The 26102-nt window shown below is 40.3% G+C and overlaps 1 protein-coding gene across 3 annotated transcripts in view; it reads right to left on the bottom strand.

Moving 5' to 3' along the window:
• The window catches only part of cadm3 (cell adhesion molecule 3), a 123660-nt gene that overhangs the window by 31769 nt on the left and 65789 nt on the right, over positions 1-26102 (bottom strand). For all 3 annotated transcript variants that reach the window (XM_085390433.1, XM_085390434.1, XM_085390435.1), the window contains 2 exons: positions 12913-13065; positions 6692-6829 (listed from right to left, as the gene is read on the bottom strand). In XM_085390433.1, the coding sequence (XP_085246559.1) occupies positions 6692-6829; positions 12913-13065 (291 nt within the window). The remainder of the gene's footprint in view (positions 1-6691; positions 6830-12912; positions 13066-26102) is intronic.

Genomic DNA, 26102 nt, shown 5'->3' with positions numbered 1-26102 from the left:
GGCTGGCAAGAAAGGGTATAAAAGAAGAAACACTAATGACATGGCCACCTTGTTCACCTGATCTGAACCCCATTGAGAACCTGTGGTCCATCATCAAATGTGAGATTTACAAGGAGGGAAAACAGTACACCTCTCTGAACAGTGTCTGGGAGGCTGTGGTTGCTGCTGCACGCAATGTTGATGGTGAACAGATCAAAACACTGACAGAAACCATGGATGGCAGGCTTTTGAGTGTCCTTGCAAAGAAAGGTGGCTATATTGGTCGCTGATTTGTTTTTGTTTTGTTTTTGAATGTCAGAAATGTATATTTGTGAATGTGGAGATGTTATATTGGTTTCACCGGTAAAAATAAATAATTGAAATGGGTATATATTTGTTTTTTGTTAAGTTGCCTAATAATTATGCACAGTAATAGTCACCTGCACACACAGATATCCCCCTAAAATAGCTAAAACTAGAAACAAACTAAAAACTACTTCCAAAAACATTCAGCTTTGATATTAATGAGTTTTTTGGGTTCATTGAGAACATGGTTGTTGTTCAATAATAAAATTATTCCTCAAAAATACAACTTGCCTAATAATTCTGCACTCCCTGTATATTTGCAGTTCGGGCTCTTTTCTAAGACCTCTCAGACTTAAACATGTATTTAGTTTTGGACAGTGACACGATTTTTGTGATTTTGCTTCTCTACATTATCGCAGTTGATTTTAAATCAAACAAAGTAGTTGAAGTTCAGACCATCAACTTTAATTCACAGGTTTAATTCAACAAGTTTCACATGAACTGTTTGGGAATTAGAGCCATTTTGATGCATAGTTTTCTGAGGCTTAAAAGTAGTTTCATGACCAGGCAAACTCTGCTCATTAATGATCATTATTAATCATTACCTACAGTCCACTTTTCTCCAAGTGCTGTGATTTTTACACTTTAAGAAACTGAAAAACTTTTTCCATCACTGTTTCTCTACCTTTCCTTTCTCGTCCATTATGTTGCTACACACAGACACACGCCCATGTACCCTTCACCATCCGCCCTACGTTCTGCATTATGACAATTTAGGTTGGAATTCAACCGGTATGGCATTAAGTGCCGCCATAAATCCCCATTATCCCCAATCCAATACATCGATGTCACTAAATGATCCATAGCCCTTTCACACAGTACAACTAATACAGTCTTCAAAGCTCTTAGACTTTCATTCTTCTCAATTACCACTCCCTTACCCGCATTCTCTCTTGCTCTCTCGACTCACTGCTAAATCCTCTTTCTGGATTTCTCTCTCCATTTCGTCAGCCTTCCCTTCTTTTCTACTTCCCTCTCCTGTTGCGCTCCCTAGTCCCCTCTTCTTTAAAACTGGTCCCCCTTTGCTTCATCCTTGCCCCCCCCCAATCTACTCCCACTCAGACATAAAGCTGCCTCACTTCTTCTGCAGTTTTCTTAATTCCCCTTCAGCTCTCTCTTCTTCCTTCTGTCTCTCTCAACATCGGCTTTTGCAGCTTCCATCACTCTCTCAGAATACTTGCAGTCACTCTGTCTATTTTTATGCACGCACACGCACGTGCTCCCGTTCATTCATTCACCTCTCTCTCTGTTCACTGTTTTCTCAGCAGCCCCTCGCTGTCACTTACTTGATACAAAGAGTCTTTCTCGTCTTTCTCACACACACTTTACTGTGCTGCCCTCATTCCCTTCTCTTCATCTCTCTCCATCTTTCCTTTTACTGTCAGTGAAGCTGTCACAGACATTGGTGAGAAACAGTCTATTGGCTCATCTTTCCAACATCCACACGCTTGGACTCGCACACAAACAAACACCGCAGCTGCATGAATGAGAACCTGTAATAATAGCACACTGACCCGTGGTGCTCTTCTGTGATATAGCCGGAGATGAGCACTTTGTGTGTGTATGATTATTATCTGTCCATTACTAATGTTTGTGTATTGAACCGAATGGGTTTGTGTTTCTGTGTGTGTGTGTGGGTTTGTCTTTGTGTTTGTGACAGAGTGTGTGTCATTCCAGCAATGACTGATTGGTGTTGCGCAGTGTCAGGATGGCTGAGCGAGGCCTCAAACACAACATCATTCATATGGAGTTGATCTCCTTCAAATCTCTCTTGGTGTGTCTCTATTACTCTCTGTGCTCACTCCATTTCAAAAGCTGGGTTCATCCAAATTCTACAAAATAAACTATGTCTGTATACTTTACATGCAACCCTTTCACCAAGCCAGATCAGTGATTCAGCAAAACCTCGAGGAACACTTAATGTTTTACAAATTCATTAATTTTTGCGATATCTGTACAAGGCAGGGGCACGGACCCGGTAATTTTGTACATGGTGTTTAATATCCTAATTATGACAAGGTGAATGATGTCATCTGGGCTATTTCAGTGGGAGGAAATGAAGCTGCTAAATGAAGAGGGCAAAGTTCAAAAGAAAAGGACTGGAGTCAAAAAGTCAAAAAATTTACCGCCTATGTGTTTTTACTCATGAGTTTTCCTTGACCTTAGTGGGAAACGTGATGAAGGTTGAGAGATAAGGAGTTTGACAAAGATAAATTTACATCCTGGCTGCTTGCTGACATGAATCTGTTATGTTAAAACTACAACATCCTGAAAATGAACTGTAATTACACCTCATGCTTTTTTACTATGTTGGTTTACAAAATATCAGCAACAACGGTGAAATTAAATGGTTGTGTTAGGAAATGCTGCTCACCCGCTGTCCACTCCTATTTTGTTCTCCTGCTGAAGACATTATCTACATTGAAAATTGCCTTTTTAAGGCTTCTGGCATCTCTAAAGTAAAATTAATTATCGATTATCCTAAAAGCTGGCAAAACAGCAAATTACGGCACGAGGGAGACAGCAGTAAATTATATGATGATCTCTAGCTTGTCAATTATGTTGATTGTTTCTGTTCCTGCGCCGTCTGATAGTGTGTCACTTTGAATTCTAGGACAGCATTATCTGCTCACCTTTTATAAAGGATGGCCCAGTATCCAGTGCTACAGGAGATAACAGAGGCTCAAAAACACCTTACCATAACATCAGGAGAATGTTATGGAACATGTTATTCTGTCTGACACTTCTGGGTCACTCAGCTGAGAACCTTCTTAAGAAAATTTGACTATTTAACCACAACCATGTGGCTTTAGCAGGAATAAGAAAGTCTGAACAACACCTTTATATTGCATTATGGGAACTATAGGATGAAGTATTTCAGAATTTAGCCCATAAATGGAACAAATTGTGAATGCATCAGTTTTGAGTCACGTAACATTCTGTTTTTCCACTAGAAGTCTGCTAGAGTGGCCATTTAAGATGTGCATATACAGTAGCTAAGACACACACACACAAGAATTGGGAAAGGTTCTGATGACAGTGAAATGAGCAAATCACAGAATACAAACTTTCTTTCTATCAAGTCTCAGAACTTCCACACCTTTAATTTCCGTCTTGCTGTGTAAAAGCCTCCCTACTCTGTGGAATGACATTAAACACTATGTATGTAAATCATGCAGCGTGGCTATGTGCAATGCAAATACATAACTCCCGGGGATACGACTATTTCTTTAGCATATGAAATCGCCACCATGTCTGTGGAAAGACATGCTGCTGTTGAATTTCTAAATGAAACATATACGCTAGGGCTGGGCTATATCATACCGTTCACGGTAATACCGGTGTAATTCCGGGCAACGATAGGAAAATGAAATCGCGATAGAATATGGGTAAAACGCGCATGCGAAGTGCCTTTGTTTACATACGCACATGGCGGTGACGCAGAATGAGAAGAGCAAAAGTGGATCGTTGAATGAAACGGATGAACCAGAATTGGTTTGTAAAAATGCTGCAACTTCAGTGGTGTGGAACTGGTTTAGCTTTCGTCCATCAGATACACAACAAAGTACTATTTTTGGTAGAGCATGCTAGCGGGCCGTCGTTATTACTGTGTTGTTTGGAAAATACGACACACTTAAAATCAATCCTTTGATTTTTCTGAAAATCGACAGTGCCCCTTATAATCCCGTGTGCCTTATGTATGAGTTCTGGTTGTGTTTACTGACCTCAAAACGATTTCATGTACACGACGCTTGAAAATCTGTCAAATGTTTTAGTACGACTTTGCTAAGCTACGAACCCGCACCGCTTGATGGATTGTCGGAGCATTACGGCTATCGTAGGCAGGAGCCTCGCGGAGTGATACGTACTGTGCTTCAACATAATATTACCATGTTGTGTGTGTATAACCTCTTTTTAAGTTTTGTGGATATTATACATGGTTATGCTGAGGATATGTCGGCCAATTTCCACTGGAAATGCCTTTTGGTTAAACTGTCAGCGAGGAATTTGCACTGTTATATTTTTATATAACTTTAATGCACATAAAAAACAGCTGCTTGTTTAAGTGAAAATACATTGATGGGGTTTTTTGCACTAATAAAGTTGTGGAGTTGTAAAGTATTTTGTCTAGTGTCAATTATATCGTCAGTTATATCGTTATCGCAAATTTTCAAATGTATATCGTGATAAATATTTTTGGTCATATCGCCCTGCTCTAATATACGCAATAGAGCGCTACAAACAAAATAACATTCACTTACAGTTTTTATCTCAAAAACTGGGCAAATAAGACCAAAATTATTGGTGTAGCTAGCCTGTTCTCATTGCCGTTGCATTTAAAAGCAATGGATAAGCATCATTAGATGATATGCAGGACTTATGTTGAGAAAGGGACATATTTAAACCTTACCGCAACCTTTTATTTAAGAAAAAAAAAAGGCAAAGATTTATTACTAATGATAATTATGAAGTAAAAGCAAAATTAAAATGCAAGAGGAAGACAATCCAATAAGCAATTGACATTAAAGTTAAAAATAAAGTCCCAAGCCTGGCCGGCAAACTTGTGACCACCACTCCAGCCTCTAAATGGAAATGTTGCCACTTTGCAAAAAAGGAGTGCTATCTCTCTGTATACAATGGCACTAGTGACAAGGACAATATTGTGTGTATCTCTGTGATGGCAGTGGCATCAAACAGAACGGCAGTATTTGGGCTGTGAATGCTTTGAAGTGGCATTACAGGTACATACAGGAAAAAAGCATCTATTTGTATTTTGGGTGAAGTGAGCCTTTAAACAGAAATCCAGTTTCTAAAAAGCAACAATCTCCTTCCTTTCTGTCTCCTGCTTTTAGTTCAGCTGTAACAAAAGGACCAGATAATCTGTCCTCAGGCGGGCAGCTCTCCCATTACTCCTTCACTTTGTAGCTTTAGTCCATTCTTTTGAGTCCTTTCAATCCATAATTATAGCAAACACTAACACAGTGCCAAAGCATCAGGGCAAATGATGGGCATTTTTGCATTACAAAGCCTGAGCGTCCATTTTTACATCAATAAATCTTTATCTTATTATATTAATGTAATTACTGGAAAAAAGTACTGTATATAAAGTAGGATTTGCGGCATCTGTTGGAGAGCTGTGACGACAGACAGAGAGCGCTGTTCTTCCAGGACAATGAGAGCTTAAAGCTTACAGAGTTTTGTTTTTTTTTTTTCGTGTGAGGGCAGATGGTGGAAGGAGCGAAAGGGCGACAGAAACAACACTTCAAACATGTTTGTTCTGCTCGGTAAAGCAAAACAGAAAACCTCTGACTGATTTAGAAACAAGAAGCGGGGGGGTTATGGGAAAGATGGTTGCAATTTGGAGAAACGAAAGCACGGCCAATACCACTGTGAGTCAGAAGCTGCCAATCGTCTCCTTGATTTTCAGCTTATCTGTTTGGAAGAAGCCAGTTAATTTGTCCTCTCATGACATCCTCTCTGTCTTTGCTGTGCCTCTTCCTCTTTCTTCCCTTCTCATTTCTCCCGTTTATCTGTAACAAAAGACTAGTCAGCCTGACCTCATGCAAAGCTCTCCCTACCTCAGTTTCTCTGTTCAACCTCATCCCTTCATCCTCTCCTCCGCCCTGCCTTTTATTGCTGGATTCTTTCGTTATCCCTAGCTAGATCCGACCCACGCTATCTCTTGCTCTCTGTTGTGTCACTCCCAGTTGCAGATATGCTGCGGCTCAACATACACGTGCACTTGTGCAAATAAGCTATGGAACAACACACACAAAATATAATAAAAGCCACCACATGTGTGAACGAATGATGGGAAAGAAGGGCACACACGCAGCACGTTTCTGGACTCGGGCTCACAAGCAGCTTGCTCTCGCACATGCACACACACATATGCACACACAGGTTCAGGGCACACAGAGAGACAGCAGGCAATATGGCAAGGACGCAATACACACGCAGCATGATCTTGCAAATGCTCAAACGTGAGGCATATGCGCACCAATGTCGCATACGCGCTTGCAAATACCCATACACAGCGTACAATCAAGGATGACAGTCACCCATAAACACTTGTGACCACAGAAACCTCACACAAACACACCACAAGTAAAAAACACATCCTTGCATTCCTTCAGAGTATCCTTCCAGCTGCATAATGACACACAAGCTTTCCTAAACAAACACACAGCCACACCCATACAATCCTCACCAGGAGTACAAGCTAGAGTACAAAAACTAACATGTGCAACACACATTTTTCTTGACCTCACAACATCCTCGTGCACATAACACAAAATTATAAAGAGAGACACAAAGCATTGCACGCACTGTCCGTATCTCTCACCTTTCAGCAGCTGGTCTCCTTTGTACCAGTGCAACGTGGCGGGGGGTTTGCTGCCAGTGCTGGTGCAGGTCAGGGTGACTTTTTCCCCCTCCTTCACTGCATGCTCAAAGCCTGAGATCTGAGGCTTGCCGGGCACACCTAAAGAGTAAAGAGTTTTAGAGTTAGAAAGAGAGAAGGAGAAGACTTTTATGCAGCAGGGCTAACCTTGTAAAATTAAGGCCAGTTGCTGAGTTTCTAACAAGTACTGCATGTGTCTGCAAAGTTGTGGCCTATCAGCAAAATGTGCAGCAGCATCCACAATATCGCAGACAAGCTTGAATCTATTTGGGCAACTTGGAAAGCTCTGATAGAATCCAGCTGGGAGAAAAATAATGATGCGGGCTTGCTATGATTTGCACCCAATATGGTTCGTAACCATTTCACAGCAGCTCTGACCTTCCAGAAGAATCAGAACATGCTGTCTCTATTATAAGTATCTGCCATGACTGGTGCACTAGACATTTTTTCCCCCCAGTTTTGCTAACAGGCGGCCAATTAGGATGTGCAGATAATGACTGTTTCAGTCTCAGAAGGAAGTGACTTGCTTCTGTTAGCTAAACACAGCACAGTTACACCTCTTTGGGCTGAATGGGCATCCGAGTTTAATGTTTGCAGCCCAGAGGCAAAACACTCCCCCAGTTCCAGCTTCCCAGAGCAAATATCTCAGTTTTTTGTTTTGTCTTTTAAAATAAAATGAGAAAACAAGAAATCTGCATGCCTGTCTGAAAAGCAGTAAGATGGCATAACTTGCAGAAGCATTTAAGCTCAGTTGGTGAACTGCTGTGACTAAACAGCTCATTCTCATTACTAGGCTGTCAAATACTGACGTTTTCGTCAAAGCTGCTGGTGTCTCACATCTTTCACTCCCAACCCGTCACTTAGGGATGCTTGTGTCATATTTAAATGACCAGTGTAATTGTTCAACTTGCAGGGTTGATGTTGTGAAGGGGTATACTTTAACACAATCCATCCATCCATTCTCTTGCGCTTATCCGGGGCAGAGTCGCAGAGGCAGCAGCCTAGCCATGTACTTTAACACATGTTACAATATTTTCCTGAACCCAACTGAACCAAGGCCAGCAGTTTTAAGTATCTAAACTAGTGGATATGAGTCAGATGATAACAAATCGGTGAGGGAAAATAAAGGAAAAAATGCAAAGCACAGCATTCCAAATGGGACACAAACTGCAGTCTCCTGGCTAAGAAACCTGCGAAAACCTCCAACTTTGCAGCTTCCTAAAGCAGACATTATCACTTTTTAAAACATGGCCGTGATCCATCAGTGTCCAATATCGCCGAGAGGGACACAATCAGCATCTGACAGAAGGCCAGTATTTGATGCAGTGAGGGGAAAATACTTCGGATGAAATAGATGTTGGTGTTAGCACAAACAATACATTTTAGAACATTCGGAAAGAAACTCGTCTCTATAAAACTGCCAAAGGACCCACCCCATGCATGGGGCTGTAAGGAAATTTATAGCAATGCCTTTTATTGCAAAAAAGTGTACAGTAAATCAATTACAAGAACAAAAGTGTTTTGTTTTTTAAATTTATGTTTGAATTAACTGCAAAACACATTTCACTGGGTAATTACACAAAAAACATACAACAAACCCTTAACTCTGTCTAATTTTTCTCTTTATCCACAAAAAAAGGTCATATTCTCCTGCGCATTTCACAGTCTCATGAAAAATTTGAAACGCTCATCACATTTTTAACAAGACTTCAAAACACGACGGTAGCTTACAGAAACCAAATATAGAAGAAAATATTCCCAAAGGAAAACGATTAAATCCTTCATTAACTTAACATTACAACAGTACTTGTGGCACACATATTAAGTATTCCAACAGTCGCAGTGAAGCCCCAAATGGCACGACGGCTGTCTACTGATGATCATGGAAAAGCAATTAATTCAGTGAGAATAATAATAACGCATTATCCCTTCAAAATCAGCAGCAAGGGTTCTGCATGTATGTATTTCTACAGTTTCAGTCAGCATTGCATTCATTCTCAGGTCAGCTCATAATGTCAAGTAGATCATATTTTGCATACAATATTAATTGCAACTTCCAGGATTCATTATCTAAAAGACAAGGTGAACGCAATTTGTGCAAGAATACTGGTGGCCTGGATGACCATTTACAGGAGTGAAAGAGAGGGACAGAAACACAGCATGAGCCAAAGGTCAGGTGAAAAAAAACCAAAAAACTTTAGCCAAGTGAAACACCAGATGCCCTGCTGCCAAACCAAAATTTCATGCTACTCTCCCAGAGGGTGTTCTTCCAGATTCTGGCACAGTTGGTTAAACACATTTTTTGCTTAACTGCTATTTTAACTTGGAGCACAAGTGAAAACAATGCAAGCAGAAAAAAGACTAAACATCCATTCTGCCAAATATTTCAGTATCCACTTTTCTTCACCACCATGGCTGAAGGTAAGAGGAGAAAAATTTCTAAACTTGCAATACACCATCTGCAGCTTTTGCGAGCGGCACATTTCTCTAAATGTTGGCGGCGCTTACTGTCATTCTGCTTTTGCAAATAATAAACATTCGGTTTGACTGCAAACTGCCTTCTTATGCATTAAGGCAGGAAAGACAGAGTTGCTTATATAGCAGGAGAGAAAGCGGAGATGGTTAAGCCAACAGTTTAGATGGATTTAGGACCAGGCCATAAAGGAAAGAAAGAAAATTTATATTTTATTACTTTTTGTTCCAAAATATTTATAAAATTCAGGAAACAGCAAATGACAGAAAACAGATTAACAGAATGTATTTATAGTATTTTGTCCAAACCACTGCAAAAAGACGAACAGAAGTGTCAAAAAAAAGTGCTGTGAACTAGCCATGGTATACATTAAAAAAAAATGTGGTCAATTTTTAATGTAGCGGTATTTGATGTAGTGCACTGTGTGCAGAAGCTCTCTGGCAGTAAAGTAGCATTGAATATTAATAAGGGAATAATACTGGATATATAGAATTGGCTGGAGAAGTCCTGTTGAGACCCTTTCCTCTACAAGTAGAATAAAAGAGAATAAAGCCATTATAAATTATTCTATGGTTAGCTCAAGAGCGGAGGCATGCCACACGTTTCCTTCTCACAGACACATGCAAACTGGCCACGCTCACCAGTTATGTGCTGATGTGTGATTGTGCACGATGGTCAGAACAAGTCAAAACAAGGATGAAACATGCACACACAAATGCTGCTCTGCCAAAACTCGATATCTTTGCTTGATTTTCCCATAGGGGGTCCATGCGTTTTTTTAGACATTTTACCATACATTTTTAATGGGTTTGCTCCCTCTCAGGAGCCATGAAATATTTATTGAACGCAGAATACAGTGTCACAGCCGTCAATTACAGAGAATAAAAGATGCTTGAAACACAATTACTGCAAAACTTAAGTAAATACTGAGAAATGATTCTCGTGTTAATTTGGCTCTTAAGAGCTCAAGTGGACCCGCCCTCATGCTTGCTTCAAAGTATACCTCCCCCCCCCCCCCCCCCAATATGAATTAAAAAAAATCATTATTGAGCACACTGCTTATGTTGTCCAGGGGAACTAGGTTTTATTATTTTCAATATTGTAGCACTGACAAAACATTTGGGATACGTTTCAACAATAGTGATTGAATCCATCATTTTGGTGTTGTTGATTGACTAATTTCAAATATGGGGGAAAAGCCTTTGCCCGCTGAGCCACAGAACAATCACAGAGCAATCATGCCCCACCCTAAATGTAAATCTCTTGTTTCCACTAAGTGCATTCTCCAAGAGAATTAGGCCGAAACCCTCTGCAGCTTGGTTTTTCAGCCAGGAATTTGCTGGCAAATTATAAAGTGCTGAATCAAAAGCGAGAGGAAATTGCATCTCATCAATATCACAAATTAACTTACAGTAAATATTAATTCTATCTCCATGTTAGAAGGAAATGCAAAATGAAATAATGGAAGTCCACTTTATTGAATACATACTAATGTGAGAGTTTTCAGCACAAATAATGACTTAAATTCATTACACACCAATTTAGAAGTGGCACTAGATGCCCTTAAGTGTTGGCTGTGAATTTGTCCATCATTGCCTCCCAGAAATATCCCGCCAGTTGCTTTTTCCATGTATAAAATAATTATCTTTTGTTTATGCGTTGGTGCATTCCACTATTGCCAAGCATGCAAAGTAAAATCATTAAATATAGACAGAATAAGCTGACACAGAGAGCCAGTAAAAACTCAGCTAATAAAAGTCAATACCTGAAAGAGCGTCCAAAGCCAATTACGCCAATATCCAATCAATAAAACAGCCTACTCTCCACTGACGGGATGATGGCAATTTATTCAAGGCTGCAGGCATTCATTACACTTGCATTACCCTTCAGATTGCACCAATGTATTCAATTTTATTTTTATTTTGACTTTTTTTTTTGGGGGGGGGGCTAATATGTGCAGTTTAATTCCAATGTAAAAATACCAAAATGTAGAAAAGTAAGGTAAAGAAGTTTTAAAAGCTCAATTTCCGATTAAACACACTTCTTTCACTGATTACAAACCTATTCATCTAATGCTTTGTAGCTGTGGAACTAAATTAACAGTTCTTATAGATGCCCCAGCTTACTTACCTAAACCTGTGTCCATATGAGGGCAATGTTGAAAGAAACTGTTATGACACCCACTGGTGTATTTTTAGTACTGTATACTGCTGTCCAAATGGTGGGAAAAAGGCAGCGGAAGACACATTGGTTTATCCGGGGCTCATTCTACAACAAGGTAATGACCCAAAACATTAGGAGAAAAGAACTAGATGGTAGTCTTTAAATGATGGAAGACCAGACTTAAAAGTCATTGAGCTGGTTTGAGATGAAGTGGACAGAAGCAAAAACAAAGCAGCAAACACTGGGACACCTGTAGGAACTGGAAGATAACACATTTATCATTGTGCAAACTGTTCTGTTAAACTTGCATAACTTTTCACTTTTTGGTGACCTAAACTTTATTTCAATTTTGGAAAATCTGGATGTTTTTAATTCTTTGATTTATTGGCAATAATATCTCTCAATAATATCTCCACAACCTTATGCACAGATTTAAGCAACAGTATGAAACCATTACATGGAAGACTATTGAGTACTAGCATTCAGATGTTCTGTTAAATATTTAAACATGTTTTCTTGTTTTATTTAGTGGCACAGAAGATTGGCAGAGTAGACCTTTTGATTTGAAGTTGGGTAGCTTAATGGGAAATGGTTGTTTTAGGTGCTTTTCCAACTTCATCTATACTCTGAACTAAAGGTGGGGATCTCTCTGTCTTTTACTGCACAAATTAAACACATTCTATTTGATTCAATCATTCACCAAACTTTGTGAAGATTCAGCATTAAAATGCTAGCGTACCAGTGCAAGCAAGTTTGACATTAACAAAGGAAAATTTCATTTAGCATGGGGGTAAACTCTGCGAGTAGGTCGCACTAGCAAAATACCACGGCGATGTATCAAGATGAATTGAAGCCAGTTGTTTACAGCTCGACAAGTCAAGTTGGACTTTTCTGCAATTTAAAACACCTGCGTTTACTTTCTGAATGTGCACTCTGAATGCAGCTTGGAATAATTGTAGTAGTATTTCCCATGAAAGTGGGAATAAACAACTTGAAAACTGAGTGGGGTGATAATAGCATATGTCAGAAGCTTTGAATAATCCATTTTAATTTGTCACAAATTAAGACAGACTGCAGTCAAGCTGATTTGTACAAATGTCAATCAGCCTCAAAAGAGGCAAGCTGAGGGTGAACAATGGAGACAAGAATGCCATTGTGGACCATTAGCCCTGAGTGTGAACAAAGAGATATTTTAGAAAAGCCTACAAGAGACAGAGAAATATGAAAAATATGAAAACCTAGGGATCCTTCAAGGACATACAGGAGACAGGAAGGTTAGACTTATAGCAAATAAGGTTTTATTGAAATCAAAAAATTAGCAAAGCGTCTTTCTTTTATACTTTTGTCCTTTTATCTCTTTACCAAGTTAAGACATGAAAAATCCACAGGTTTCTTTCTGGATAAGTTCATATAAAAATATGTTTGACAGTATCAAAGGTAAAGCAGTTTCTATACAAAATGACAGATTTCTCCCACAATATGAAGAGTGACTGACAGTGTGTGCTTTATACATATTTTTGTGACCCACCTAGCACTGTGACGGTGGCGCGGGCGGTGCGGACTGGCATGGTGAAGATGGAGCAGGTGTACTCTCCCTCGTCAGACAGCTGCACCTCCGAGATGGTGATGGAAAGCTCGGTGGATGTCGAGCGATACAGCTGGATGCGGTTGTCTCTCAGCGCTGAGGAAGAGAATATCAATTATTAGAAATGTACTTTATGAAGTGTTTGAGGAGATTTAGCTTGTATTAGCTGTGTTTGTTTGATTTATCAGTTATTTTTGCCTTTAAACTTTAGTTAGAGAGCGAAATAGTGTTTTTTTTTCCAATGACTGCTATATATGGGTTTCTTTTTTTAATGAAATAAAAGAGAAAGAAATTTTTTTTAAAAAAGAAAGAAGACAGAAGAGAGTGGAGCATGATCAAACACAGCAGAGAAAAGGAAAGAGGCAAGAATGGAAAGGAAAAAGGATGCGATAAAAGAAATTATGAAAAAAGGAGGGAGGTGACAGAGGTATGGGAAGAAAGAATACCGTCACAGACAGTTAAAAAAAATAAAGTGAAGCAGGGAGGATGGTGATAGAGAGGAGGGTGTACAAGAGGTGAGACAGTAGGGAGAAAGACTGAAAGAACAAGAAAATGGGAGTTAGAAGGAGGGGAATGAGTTAGAAAGGAAGGTACATAGGGAGAGAAGAGAAATGAATAGTTAAGAAGGTAATGGTGAAGATGAAGGAAAGAAAAGGCTGATAAATGTTTGTAAGGAATATATGAGGGGGAACAGCAAATGCACAAGTTCGAAAAAAGTACGAAAAGAAACAATAATGAAAGGGGTGGTGGAGCTGAAGTGAGGAAAACAGGAGGTGGGAAGAGAGAAAGAAAGTGCGCTAAGGAGGATGAGCAAGGAGGGGAAGGGCAGAGTGAGAAGCAAAGAGGAAAGTAAGAAAGATGATCCGCAGAATTTAAATCATGGGAAAGAGAAAGGTAAAATGAGAAGAAGGAGGAGGGAGGGGGAGAGGTGTTTAGAGAAAGAAAAAATGATGTAAGGCGGAGAGGAGAAGGACGAGTGACGAAGATGAGGTGCGAGAGGAGTAAAAAATAGAGATGCAAGTGCAAACGAGGCAAAGGAAGACAAAGAGCAAAGAGAGAATGGAAAGGAGACGCAAATTGAGAATGAGAGACGAGGAAAAGTGCAAGAGGGAAAAAAAAGCTGAAAAATAAAACAGAGGAAGCATAAATAGCGAGGAGAGTTAGAGAGAGACCAGGAGGAACAGAAGGGAGAGGAAAGGGAATGGGGGGGATAAAGAGGAGGGAGGCGAGAAGGGGGAATAAGAGAGACATAAATGGCTTTGTCATCAATGAGAAATCCAGCCATGAAAGAGGGAGAGAGCGCAAGCGACCGAGATAGATGATGATGATGAAATGCTACGAAATAACCGCTCGTTTCCGTGATAGCATTGACCTCTGCAGTGTTTGTGCTCTGTGATTGCTGCCGGTCTCCCTGCCTTCCTATCTGTCTGTCTATCTAGATGTATATCTGTCTATCTCTCTGTCTCAAGAAAAACTTTTCAGCTTTGTTCTCTGTGCAGAGCTGGCTCTCTGCAAATAATGGCTAAACGCAAAACAAGCAGGCTGTGATAAAGCAGACACCTGGAAAAAGCCATCATGCTTAAGTACAGTGAATAGTCAGATTTGTTTTCACATTCAAAGTTTTTGTTTTTTTAGCAAGTTCTTCTTTGTGTTTTCTCCCAGTTTCAAACTAGGACAGCTATGTTAGCTTAACTACAATAAAATGGAAAGTCAGTGCAGACAGAATAATTATAAGAGAGGAGGAGAGCGAGATAAGGATCTCAATCCTTAGAAGGATCCATCCATTCTTCCAACCATCATATACTGCTTCTACGAGTTCTAGCTGTGAGGGCCTCAGTCTACCCTCTTCCCAGTCACCTCCTTCAGCTCTTCTGGTGAGACACTGAGCTATCTAAGCTATTCTATCCATTTGTCCTGGGTCTACCCCAGAGCCTACTCCAGGCTAGCCATGCCCAAAACGTCCCACTTTGAAGTCAACTGGTGGTTGAAGTGGTTTGGGAATGAATGACTGAGATTTTGGTCACTAACCACAACTAGTTGCCTTAGATGAAGATGGAAATGTAAATCAGCTCAGCTTTCACGCTCAGCTGTTTCGTCATCGCAAAAGACCAATCCAGCACCATTATGTCTACCAGTACCACACGCCCTCCTTCGCTCTCTTGTGAATGAGAGATACTACTCCACTTGGGCAGCAACTCAATTCCAACGCAAAGTCGGAGCTGAGAACCAGACTAGGAGGTTGTTACGGCCCTAGCTGGGCCTCCTGAAACCGCCCTTCTGTGGGTGTGGTGTTTTCTCTCCGCCTCTTCCTCTCTTGCTCCACCCCTCTGTCTCTCTCTTGCTCTTCTCTCTTCCCAGGACACAGCGTCTGCTCATTGGCCTCATTTACCACCTGGGCCCAGTTAGCAAACACCTCTCTGAGGTCATAGAAACTGGGGATGAACTGGATGTGAGAGGGTGGTTTTTCTCTGGTGTTCCCACATTGTGTGTCGAAGGTGATCCTATAGTGTGGAGTTTTGGAAGCAGTGTAGCTGCTTCACGTGAGTAGTGTGGCTGTTATGTTCTTTGTTGTTGCGACCTTTTTCTTTTTCTAGTGTTATTGGTAAAACGGCATTGCCGGCTCTTTATGTTAAGTTTATCTATAATAAAAACTATTTTATTTACTAAACACCTCTGTCTGTTTTCCTTTCATTCTGTACCAATTTGTTACCAGTCCCCACACACACCCCTGGACCTTCATTGTGGGGACGTAACAATGTGGGGGCTCGTCCGGGATATGAATGGAAGGAAGAGCAATTGAGTATTAGTGAGTTGTTTGCCAGTGGCTTATTTGGTTGTATTGTATCTGCTGCGCTCTCTCTCCGGTTAGCACAGTGTCTAGCTGAGCGTCAGCTCCTCCTTCAGGCACTCATTTTTTATTTTGCCTTTTTTATTTTTGGAGTAATCGCGGGTGATGTTTAGTTCCCTGTCGGGGGTAGGCTTGTCGATGCTTTGTGCACTTGATGCTTAGCCTTTAAAGTTGCCTCGAGCCTGGTACACTCCAGAAGCTAACTAGGCTAAGATTTTAGTAGGTAGGTCTGGGGAGAGGGTCGGTGGTATTTTTATTTATTGGTTAACCTGTGGCCACACATATTTCCCACCTGTTTTTGATTTGCGTGTTGGAGATGGTTCTTCTTTGTTGTTATTGTTAGCCTCAGGTAGTTTTTTGTTGTGGTTTTGAATGGCTACCTACCTTTTTACAGGCGTCCAGCTGGACGCCTGTAAGAAGAGGGATTTGCATGAGGTGGCAGCATTTTATGGCATTTGTGTCTCCACAGCTCTGCGTAAGGCTGAGCTGAAAGCTGCTCTTGTGTCTGGATTGGTGGAGAAAGGAATAGTGGCCTTGCCAGTGTCTGCCAGTCCACCTGAGCATGGTGTATCGTCTCAGCCTGTTCCGCAGGTGCTACTTCACGCTCGGCCGGAAACTGCCCTGTATGAGGTCATTTGATGAGGGTAACAAGCACCTTGAGGCAACAGTTGTTGTGATTTGGTGCTACATGAATAAAATGGAATTGAACAGAACCACATCATCTGCAAAAGCAGAGATGACATTCTGAGACCAAGGCAGCTAACACCCTCCACAGCTGCATCTATAAATTCTGGTCATGAAAAAATCATGAATAGAATCAGTGACAATGGGCTACCCTGGCTGAGTCCAAGATCCAGCAATAGAAAGAGTAGTGGATGTGTGCTTTCACATGAAAAGATATTCAATAAAATACAAAATTGGACAGCAGAGGTTCAACAGCCTCAAATGGGTGTCGAGAGAGATATCTACTTGTTATCATAGTAAAGATGTAAGTGTGCCTAATTAGTATTTTCTCTTGATTTTCTCTACCCAAAATGAATCTTTAAATCTCATTTTGAGACAAACTTTTTAAGCAGTGTTTACTATTACTGCTAATTATGTGCGAGTTTTTAATATTCTAGAGACCATTAAAATTCATGTTACTGCACCCACCCCACTCATTTATAAAGCGTAGTCAAAATAACTGACCATATAATCACACTGCTCTCTGACCAAGATGTTTGCTAAGAGTCAAGGCTTGCTTTGGAGGGACCTCCTGGCAGGTCACACGACTGCCTGCAGAAGAACTTTTCGTGGCTGATTCAGGTCAAAAATTCAAGTTAGCTAGCTTTAGCTTAAGTTATTATAATTTTATAAAGTGTTTTAATTGCTTCAGATTATTCACCTGTAACTTAAAAAAATATATATATTTGAGCTGTCGTGGAAGAGTCATGGAAGAATCCAAAAACAGTTTACCCACTCTGCTAAAATGTGTTCTTTGAGAAAGAATAATTGAATTTAAATGGTCAAGCTAAAGTTCAAAATGAAAAACTTGTGGACAGGAGGTAGGTACACGTACAGCTTATTTACACATCTGTCTGGCTCTTTGGTTGACCACCTTATTTTAAAAAATATAGTTCTCCTCTCCTCAAATACCAGCCCAAGTAGAATACTTTTGTCACTATAACTTGTTCACAAAAGAGCAAAGGTATTGAAAGTCACAATCTAGGAAGAAAACAGCTAACTTGGCAACACTGTTCACCTCTTCCTGTTGATCTTGCACCTCTAACAAATCACACTTATCAGTGATTTCAGTGTATTAGGTGAAACCCTGCAGAAACTACAAGTGGTCAGCAAAAACAAGAGTTCCAGGGGGTAAGAAGCTATTTGATCTTGGAAATCTTGAAGAGAGAGCATTAGGTAGGTCAGTCCAAACATGTGTGTCAAGTTTCATATTGTCTTGCCTCTGTTTTCTTTTCTTATTGTTTATCTGGCGTTCTCGGTATTGAACCACATCTGTGGCTGCTTGTCTCATCACCCTTTTGTCATTCTTTCTGTCTCACTATTGTCACCCTTTCTCTTCATCACTCCATCTGTCTATTCTCCCATCTTTGTCTTGCACACTCCCACAAACATGCACACATGCGCACACACAGACACACACACACCTTTGTTTCTCTTGGCATTTTTTTTCCGTTATTTCATCCAACACTACTTTATCTTCATGCCTTATCACTAAGCAAGGTCACTACATTTGTCTTCGTGAGCTACCCTCTCTGTGTGGGTGTGTGTGTGTAGGTGTGTGTGAGGCATACGGTCACTCACTCTCGCACACACAGACACACACAAACACTTATCCATGCCCCCTGGACCTTGTGCTCAACTATCAGTCTCCTTAATTCTCTTCCCCCTCATCTCTACTCATCCCCCCCACCCCCACATCTTGTTCTTCGTCTTTCTCTCTTACATCTCACCCATTTCTAATCATTCCAGGCTCTTACTCTCTCTCTCTCTCTCTCTTTTGGGGGGTTATTTCTTCTTTCATTATAAACGATGTATATTTCTTGCCAGTACAGGTGTGATGGATTTTCGAAAACGATATGATATCTAGTTACGGGGACGTATCGATCCAGAAGCACCTGAAAATTGTACATGTGCTGTGCCTTGCTGATGTGGGCAACATAAATAGTCTGTCAATAGGTCACACACTGATGTTTGGTTGTTGTTCCTTCGATATAATGAATTTCTTAGTTTTGAGATAAACTGGATTGGCGCAAACGTTATATATGAGTGTGGCTGCTTTATGGTAGAGGAATATAGCTCAGAAGTGAAGGCCTGGGCCCTGTGCTTCGTACGTCGCTTACTACATCCAAGATCAAATGAAACATCCAAGACCAAACCATCGCGCTAACCGTGAGCGCGCTAATCCGGTTCCCCGAACACACCTGCTGTTGACGATTAGTACAGCTGGACGCAGTAATGTGACATCACTGGGTGTCGTAAAAGGGGCTACGCATCGATAGTAGAAACATTGATCGGCAACCCTCTGATTGGTCGGCGAAAATGTCGACGGAGCGCGCTCGGCTCGGTATTTTTCGGCAGCAGAGCAAGAACTCTTGAGTGAGGGATTTCAGGAGTTTCAGAGTTTAATCAGAACGCAAGGGAACACTGCAAAGGCTGCAAAAGCAAGGAGCGAGGGCTGGCAGGAAGTTGCTGACAAATTAAACTCGTAAGTAATTTAATAATAACAATAATAATGGAGTGGATTGATATAGCGCTTTTCAAGGCACCCAAAGCGCTTTACAATGCCACTATTCAGTCACTCTCACATTCACACACTGGTGGAGGCAGCTACAGTTGTAGCCACAGCTGCCCTGGGGCAGACTGACAGAAGCCAGGCTGCCATATCGCGCCATCGGCCCCTCTGGCCAACACCAGTAGGCGGTAGGGTAGATTTATTATATTACACTATATTATCCAATATTATATTACATTATATTATAATATGTTATATTTTATCCTCTTTCACATTAGAGCCACGACAGGACCCACTAGAACATGGGAACAAGTAAAAGTGAAATATAAGAATGTTCTACAGAATGGTAATATTTATCACTTATATTGCTTTTAGTCTCTTGGAAAGAGACCCTGGAATACTCTGTTTGTTTATAACAGCAACCAAGAAAAGGGCAGAGCAACAAAAGACAGGTGGTGGTCCTGCACCCCCTCGTCAACAAGTTGGTTAAGTAAATAATACCCTCACGGGAAAATCGATATCTCTCTATGAGCACACTGTCGCGCTGAGCTAAAGGATCCTGTCTGTCCCGCAATATACGCTGGATTCTGAGGACTCTCCTTATCAATCTTGCACCTTCCGCAATGGGTGGCTCGCGTATACGGACAGGACATGGCTGCGACAGGCTTCCCAAATCCACCTTGGCTTTTATAGCCGTGGTCTCTCATCTTGATTACACGAAGTAATTTACAATTGCTACTCTGAAATATGAATTAAATCTGTAATAATCACATACATGTAATAGAATGTTAATAGTACATTTCCCTTTTTTAGGAAATGACCTGTGTGAAATCAATAAATGGATCAGGTGCTGCATTGTCTTTAGTTACATTGATGTTATTTATTTATGGTGAAACAGTGGTGGAATATCGCTGTTGCTTTCGTATGAATGACGCGGGCATACCTGCGTGGCCGCGATCTAATCCTGTTTACATAAAGTAAACCTGCTCCCCAGCAGGTTTACGCTTACGGCTCTGTTGCTATGACAGCAAGTCCCGGATGGGCTTCGGGGAACCGAACGATCCAGGATCACGCGAAATCGTCAACAATCTCATCCAGCTAACTCACTTAGCGCGGTACGAAGAACAGGCCCCTGCTCATTTTCTCACAGAACTTGTTAGGTGGCTGACATTTGGAACACATCCAAAGCTTGGACAGACATGAAACTCTGAACATCTAAGATTAGACTTCACAACTTTAAACACACACAGACATTTTTTCAAACTTTCTGAACCAAAGGAAGGCAGTGCTCTAGTCTCCTCTGCTGAATCCGAATGTTTAGAAAGCAGAATATCCAAAACTCTGCACTATTTGCAAAGATTAAGATGTTAACGTTCTCAGTGGTATGGATATATGACAGAAACATAGCCTGGCATTAGCAGCCTGTCAGGAGGCCAAAAGGGCAAAAAAAAAAAATACACTGCATATCAATGATGGACGTAGCCTCTCGGTCTGAAAAATGAAGCTAATTTAGAAGCGCCTCAAACCTACATTCTGATAAATGGTCAGAAGGTGGCAAATCCACTGCCTGCAAAAAATGCTTAATTCTATTTTAAAAAAGGCCATCACTTGATTTAGGGCCACAGTAAAAGCTTCCCTTATCAGTTTATGAAGTCAATCATTAGCCTTATTGAAAACAACACCAGCTTCATTTTAAAAACGTATTGTTCAATTTGAAGTAAAACAGATGATAAAACAGTGTTTGATTTAGGAAGAAGCTTCTTTGTGATGGGCAAGCCACTACCATGTTAGGGTCCTCGGTTTCTCACTCACACGTTGCGTCAGGATTTTAAAAATGCAAAAGAGGGACAGTCAAGCTAAGGCTTCAAAACAGGGTTTCATAAACCAATAGGTCCTGGAAGCAATGTCCATCTTTCTATATAGTCTACTGTAAAATAAAATAATCAACAAGTCCAGCTGGTATTTCTTTTGTGCATCTTTGGCTTCAGTTGCCACCAAATGAATAAAGTATTCCCTTTATTATCTATGTCTCCCAGGAGCATGCAGTCTTCAAGCTTAACATTTTGCTGCATGCACCAGTATTCGGAAGCTAAAGTTAAAGATGCATTTTTAGAAGTGACGAAATATACAGCTGTTGATTTCCCTTTTAATTCTGGTTGAATTCAGAGACTGTTGCGCAGTATTTTGTTCCAATTTGTAACAAAGGCTCCTTTTGAATTTGTTACAGTTGCTTTTTGTGCCTCTGACTGGGTTCTTCAGCATAGCAGCTTCAGCTGCAGCTCACAGGTTTCACAGCACAGAGAGCCATCTGCTAACCAGACAATAACCATGAATTCTCAGTAATAAAGCTGAAATAATTAAGTGTTTCAGAAGGAGAACATGCTACCATGTAGAAGTCTGTTCTTGCCAGCCTCTTTTCCATTCCTGGGTAGAATCATTTAACATTTTTGTATTAAAATCTCATATTGAAAACATGACAGCACGTAACATTTATGATTAATACACAGTATATTCTGATCCTGTGCAGATGCACTTTACTTGTTTAACACTGCATACTGTGTCACTTTTTGTTCTGCGCTCCATCAGGTATTTCACCTTTCATTCTAAAGCTTCACAAATCTCAGGGAGGAAACACAATATGATAAACAGGAACAAAAATCAATAACCAAAGTGCATAATTAAATCTTAATTCTGTATCAATTACTAACAGCTACAGAAAATTACATGCATTCACAAAGGGATTTCATGCTTTAGCCACACTTTGTCCAGAGGTGCAATGGAAACACACACACATTGGCACTAAAGAGTAAGAAATTTCCACATTAATCACAGTGCAGGACTCACACCAAGTATTATTACAGTAGAACTACCGCCATCTCTAATAAAAGCACTTCAGTGATTAAAATCTAGCAAGCAAGTATCATATTATCTGCTTTTTAGTTGCAACTATATTGTTGTTTTAGTTTTTCTACTGCAAACTCCATAAACAGTTTACTACCGGAAAGTATCATTTGTGTCCTTGCCAAGGTGTCACTGTGAACAACGGTGACACGATATCAGCTCTGTCCCAATTACCCTGCTCCTTGCACCATACAGTTATAGTAATGCTCTTGAATGAAACGGCGGCCTGATGGGATTTATCACTAAATCGCTCGCAGTAATAGTGACTAATCAACAATGTTTAAAGCCTAAATGCAATCAGTAGCAATCAATTCTAGATTATTCACTTGAATTTAAAAATTTCTGTCTGTTTGATTCTTTAGTCAAAGAAAAGAGAGGCTGCATACTGTAAAAGTATGTTGTTCTACTTTTTCCTCACATGTGTCTGTAGCATTCGTAGTATTTGACTGTATTCACAAGGAAATGCACATTACTGTGTAAAACTTCCTCACAATTTATTACTGAATAGCTATATACAGGATCAAGAAACCCTTGTGCTACCAGCCTAAACAAGTGGTTGGGAAGTGTAAGTGGTTTCTAAATGGTATCGGACGGATAGATTTAGCCTTTGTGCGCTCTTACATACCAACTACAAGATGTGTTTATCAGTGTACACATATTTTTTACATCCGTGCTGATGGTGTCTTTTCATCTTGTGCTTATGTGTGTGTGTTTGTAGTTCTTTGGCCAGACGTTGGTTCTTGTCTGCCGCTCAAACTCGAGAGTTGATACTCCCCAAAGGTCTAACTGTTGATCTGGTCACAGTAGCTATTTTCGCCTACTCATCTTCCTCCTGCACCTCCTCCTCTTCCTCCTCCCTCAATCTTCCTCATGCTCTTTCAACTTCAAACATTCAGGTGGGGTGGGCTGGTAGTGGGGTTTCTCTCGCAACACATACCGAGTGCAAATCCATGTATTTTTTTTTTTTTCATCTGCCTCTTTATGCCTTTCCAGCCAAGTTTCCACTATGCTGAGAACTCTTTCATATTCAAAATTGCTTTTTTGGCACAACAGGAGAGAAACCCGTGTTGTTGAAAAAAAGTACGTAAGTTACAGACTAATATTTTTTTTCATATATAGTTTTTATATGTCTGCGTCTGTCTTCCACCCGGCTTCTCCGTGTCCTTATCCTCCTCTTCGGTTCAAACCGAATCAGCATTTCACCCCTCCCTCCTACGTCTGTCACAATTGTTCTTGTCATCAATCCATTCTTTCTCCAACCCTGCCTTGTTCTTCTCTTTCCACTTCTCCTGTCCATCCCCCATCTTCCTCTCCATCACTCTCTCATTTTCCCATTTTGTTTTACATTTCATGCATTTAGCTCACACTCTCATCGAAAGAGACAGCCTCCATTCTTTCTTCTCTCTCTGTCTTTCTCCCACACGTCTCACCCATCCTACCATCTGTTTCTGAATATTCTTTCCAGCTCCCTAATTATCCATCCTAACAACAGCTGATCTGGGTTCAGTGACCACAGGCTTCCCTTGATCAAGCCGTCCCCACTGATCTGAGAGCGTCAATTGAACCTGGATCAGTGCGCCAACTACGAAACGCTTGATAAACGCACATCCCTGTCTGTTTTATCTACTTTGCCATCCTTCCTACTGCCTTTTGCTGCCTCTAAATTCACTTGTCCTTCTCACCCTACTTTAAGATTTCAAAAATAGTAATTTAGAGGCAGCGGCATGAATGTATGCAAAATCAATGGAAAGAAGCAAGCTGAGGCAGATGAACTAAACTTTGCCCAAGGTGGTGCAAACTGAAGCAAGGAGGCATTAGTTCCAGTTGAAACTTGAGAGAGAAATGTTCCCAACGGTGTAGCGGCTTCAAGCAACATGCCAACGAAATCCTCCCATGTAGTTTTTACAGAAGTGAAAAATGTCCACTGGGGATTTCTTGCAAATAACACTGACCGATGACACATCCTAAGACCCTAGCGAAGCCATGGCTTCAGCTGGGAGCCCGGTCCAAAAGGATTAAAAAGGAAGCACATCAGAATGAAGTATAACAATAAAGCACAGAATATTTTCTCAACTTTCTTCACCTTTATAGAAAAAAAAAAGTCAAGACGATCATTATCATAATAGCTGTCACTGTCAGCCTGCTGCTTTTGAATGTCTGCATGCTATCATTAACTTGCTCAATTTTCTAAGTCAAAAGATCAGATTCATGCAAAGTAAAGTGAGATTATTTTCCCCTGATGTCCATTTATGTCCCACAGTGTTTTGACTGGACAGCTAGTTGATACAGTTTTTTCTTTTTATCTTCTTTTTATAAGGGTGAGAATTCCTCACATGGTTTGTTATTACTAAGGAAAAGGTTTTGGATACAGGCTTTTTTGCATGCCTTCAAAAACATCAATACCATAGATTTACCTTTGACGAGGTTTCCTGTGAAGTGAAGTTGTCAAAGTCTATGGGGAAACCAACTGTAATGCTCACGTGTTCTCTGACCTCAGTAAACTCTTTCCTGCAGGGATTAAGGTTTCATTTGCTATATTCACAACCAACTACAACAACAACGCACCATGTTAATTTGTAAATAATGGTCCCAAACTAATGTCTCACTGATGTATTTGAATCTGCAGCCTGTAAAGAGACGAAATTTCACCACTGGACAAACCTGTTACAAGTTTTGTCCAAAGATGAACAATGCTACAGTCACACTAGGGAAAACAGAGTTTGCAGATCGTGAAACAACTAAAATTACTACAACTGTGCACAATGAACTTGCAGTCTCATTGATTTTGAAAAGTGTTGCTTCAAAAATGGGTGACCATGTCAGCGACAACTTGCACTCTGTTGACGTCCTCAAAGTCACTTTGGTGCATTAAGTGATAAAATGGCAACAAGATGGAGTCTGTCAGTCTGCTGTAATTCATAAAAATGTATATTCGAAGAAGAAATTCTGAAATTCCTGCACAAATAATAACATCAACGCTGCAGAAAAGCAATCTAACTGCAAAATACAGAACTGCTCAGCAGCCCTGCCTTTACAAAAGACTATAACCAGAATAAAGCCTGTTGGCAAACACTTAGATCTACAAGAGAAGTTGTGCTGATTGGTGCAGACTCAAATTGACTGCAACATCTTGGCAATGTGTCTGCATTTATAAATTAGTTTGCAGTTATTTGCAAACCCTCGGCAATCTGTCTGCGAGCGATGACGGTCAGTCTGGGTGAGACCACGGCTGCTTGGATACAGGCTGCTCGACCCGTGCAATCACCTTGTGATTAAAAGTTGTTGCCTAGAGGCAGACGATGCTGCACGCTCAACCTCTGGGCAACCAGGCAGTCACTACAGCTACTTGCAAGAAAAGTTCAATATAATTACCAGACAGCCAACACTTTTTCCGAGTTATAAGGTTCTATTTTTACTCTGGTATGACTAAGACAATGACTTCAGAGTGATTTTGAGAATGACAAGAACATAATATAAAACAATTTTTATATGAGGTTTTAGAGGCATTATTTCTTTTACTTTGAGCAAAGCAAAGTCTGAAGTGATTGTCTTTTTTCTACGCTACAATAACCAGCTGCTGGCTTCATTTTTAGTATTCTAGAACAGATCCTCTAATCATCAAATAAGTGAGAACCCTATTTACATAAATGCCAAACAATTCCTTAAAGGGGGGCTCTGCTCTTTTATAGTGAAGGTAGGCATTAAACTGTAGAAGAACAAAAGGAAAAACACACTTGCACTAATGATGTGTTGGTGAAATATTACATTATAAAGATGAGATGTTCACAGTCACAACTCTCAGTTTCAGCTTTTTATTTATAATTCTATGAATCAGGGTTCAGTGCAAGCTGAGGAAGGTCGTAAGTGGCAAAATGTCACTTTATTGATTTAAAAATAAGGGAGAAAAAAAATAATCCAAGGAAAAGAAAAGATAAAAAATAAACAAATACAGTAGCAGCATATGTATGCCTGCACTGCTTTATGTGTGATTTATTCAACTTAATTTTATTTCTGAGGGTGAGTGGCAAAAGGCCAATTTTCGAATCACACAATGAATTTCTTCATATATTTACTTCATTAACCTGAAAAATATGACTGTATATTTGACTTTGAATTCCCTGTGTGCCTTTCTCTTTCTTCTCCTCGTGC

This window comes from Rhamphochromis longiceps, linkage group LG18 (assembly GCF_057381845.1).
Source record: "Rhamphochromis longiceps isolate RC_006_pf linkage group LG18, R_longiceps_female_GT1.1, whole genome shotgun sequence".
NCBI lineage: Eukaryota > Metazoa > Chordata > Actinopteri > Cichliformes > Cichlidae > Rhamphochromis > Rhamphochromis longiceps.
Note: the sequence above shows the minus strand (reverse complement) of the source record. Positions and strands in the feature narration are given on the sequence as shown.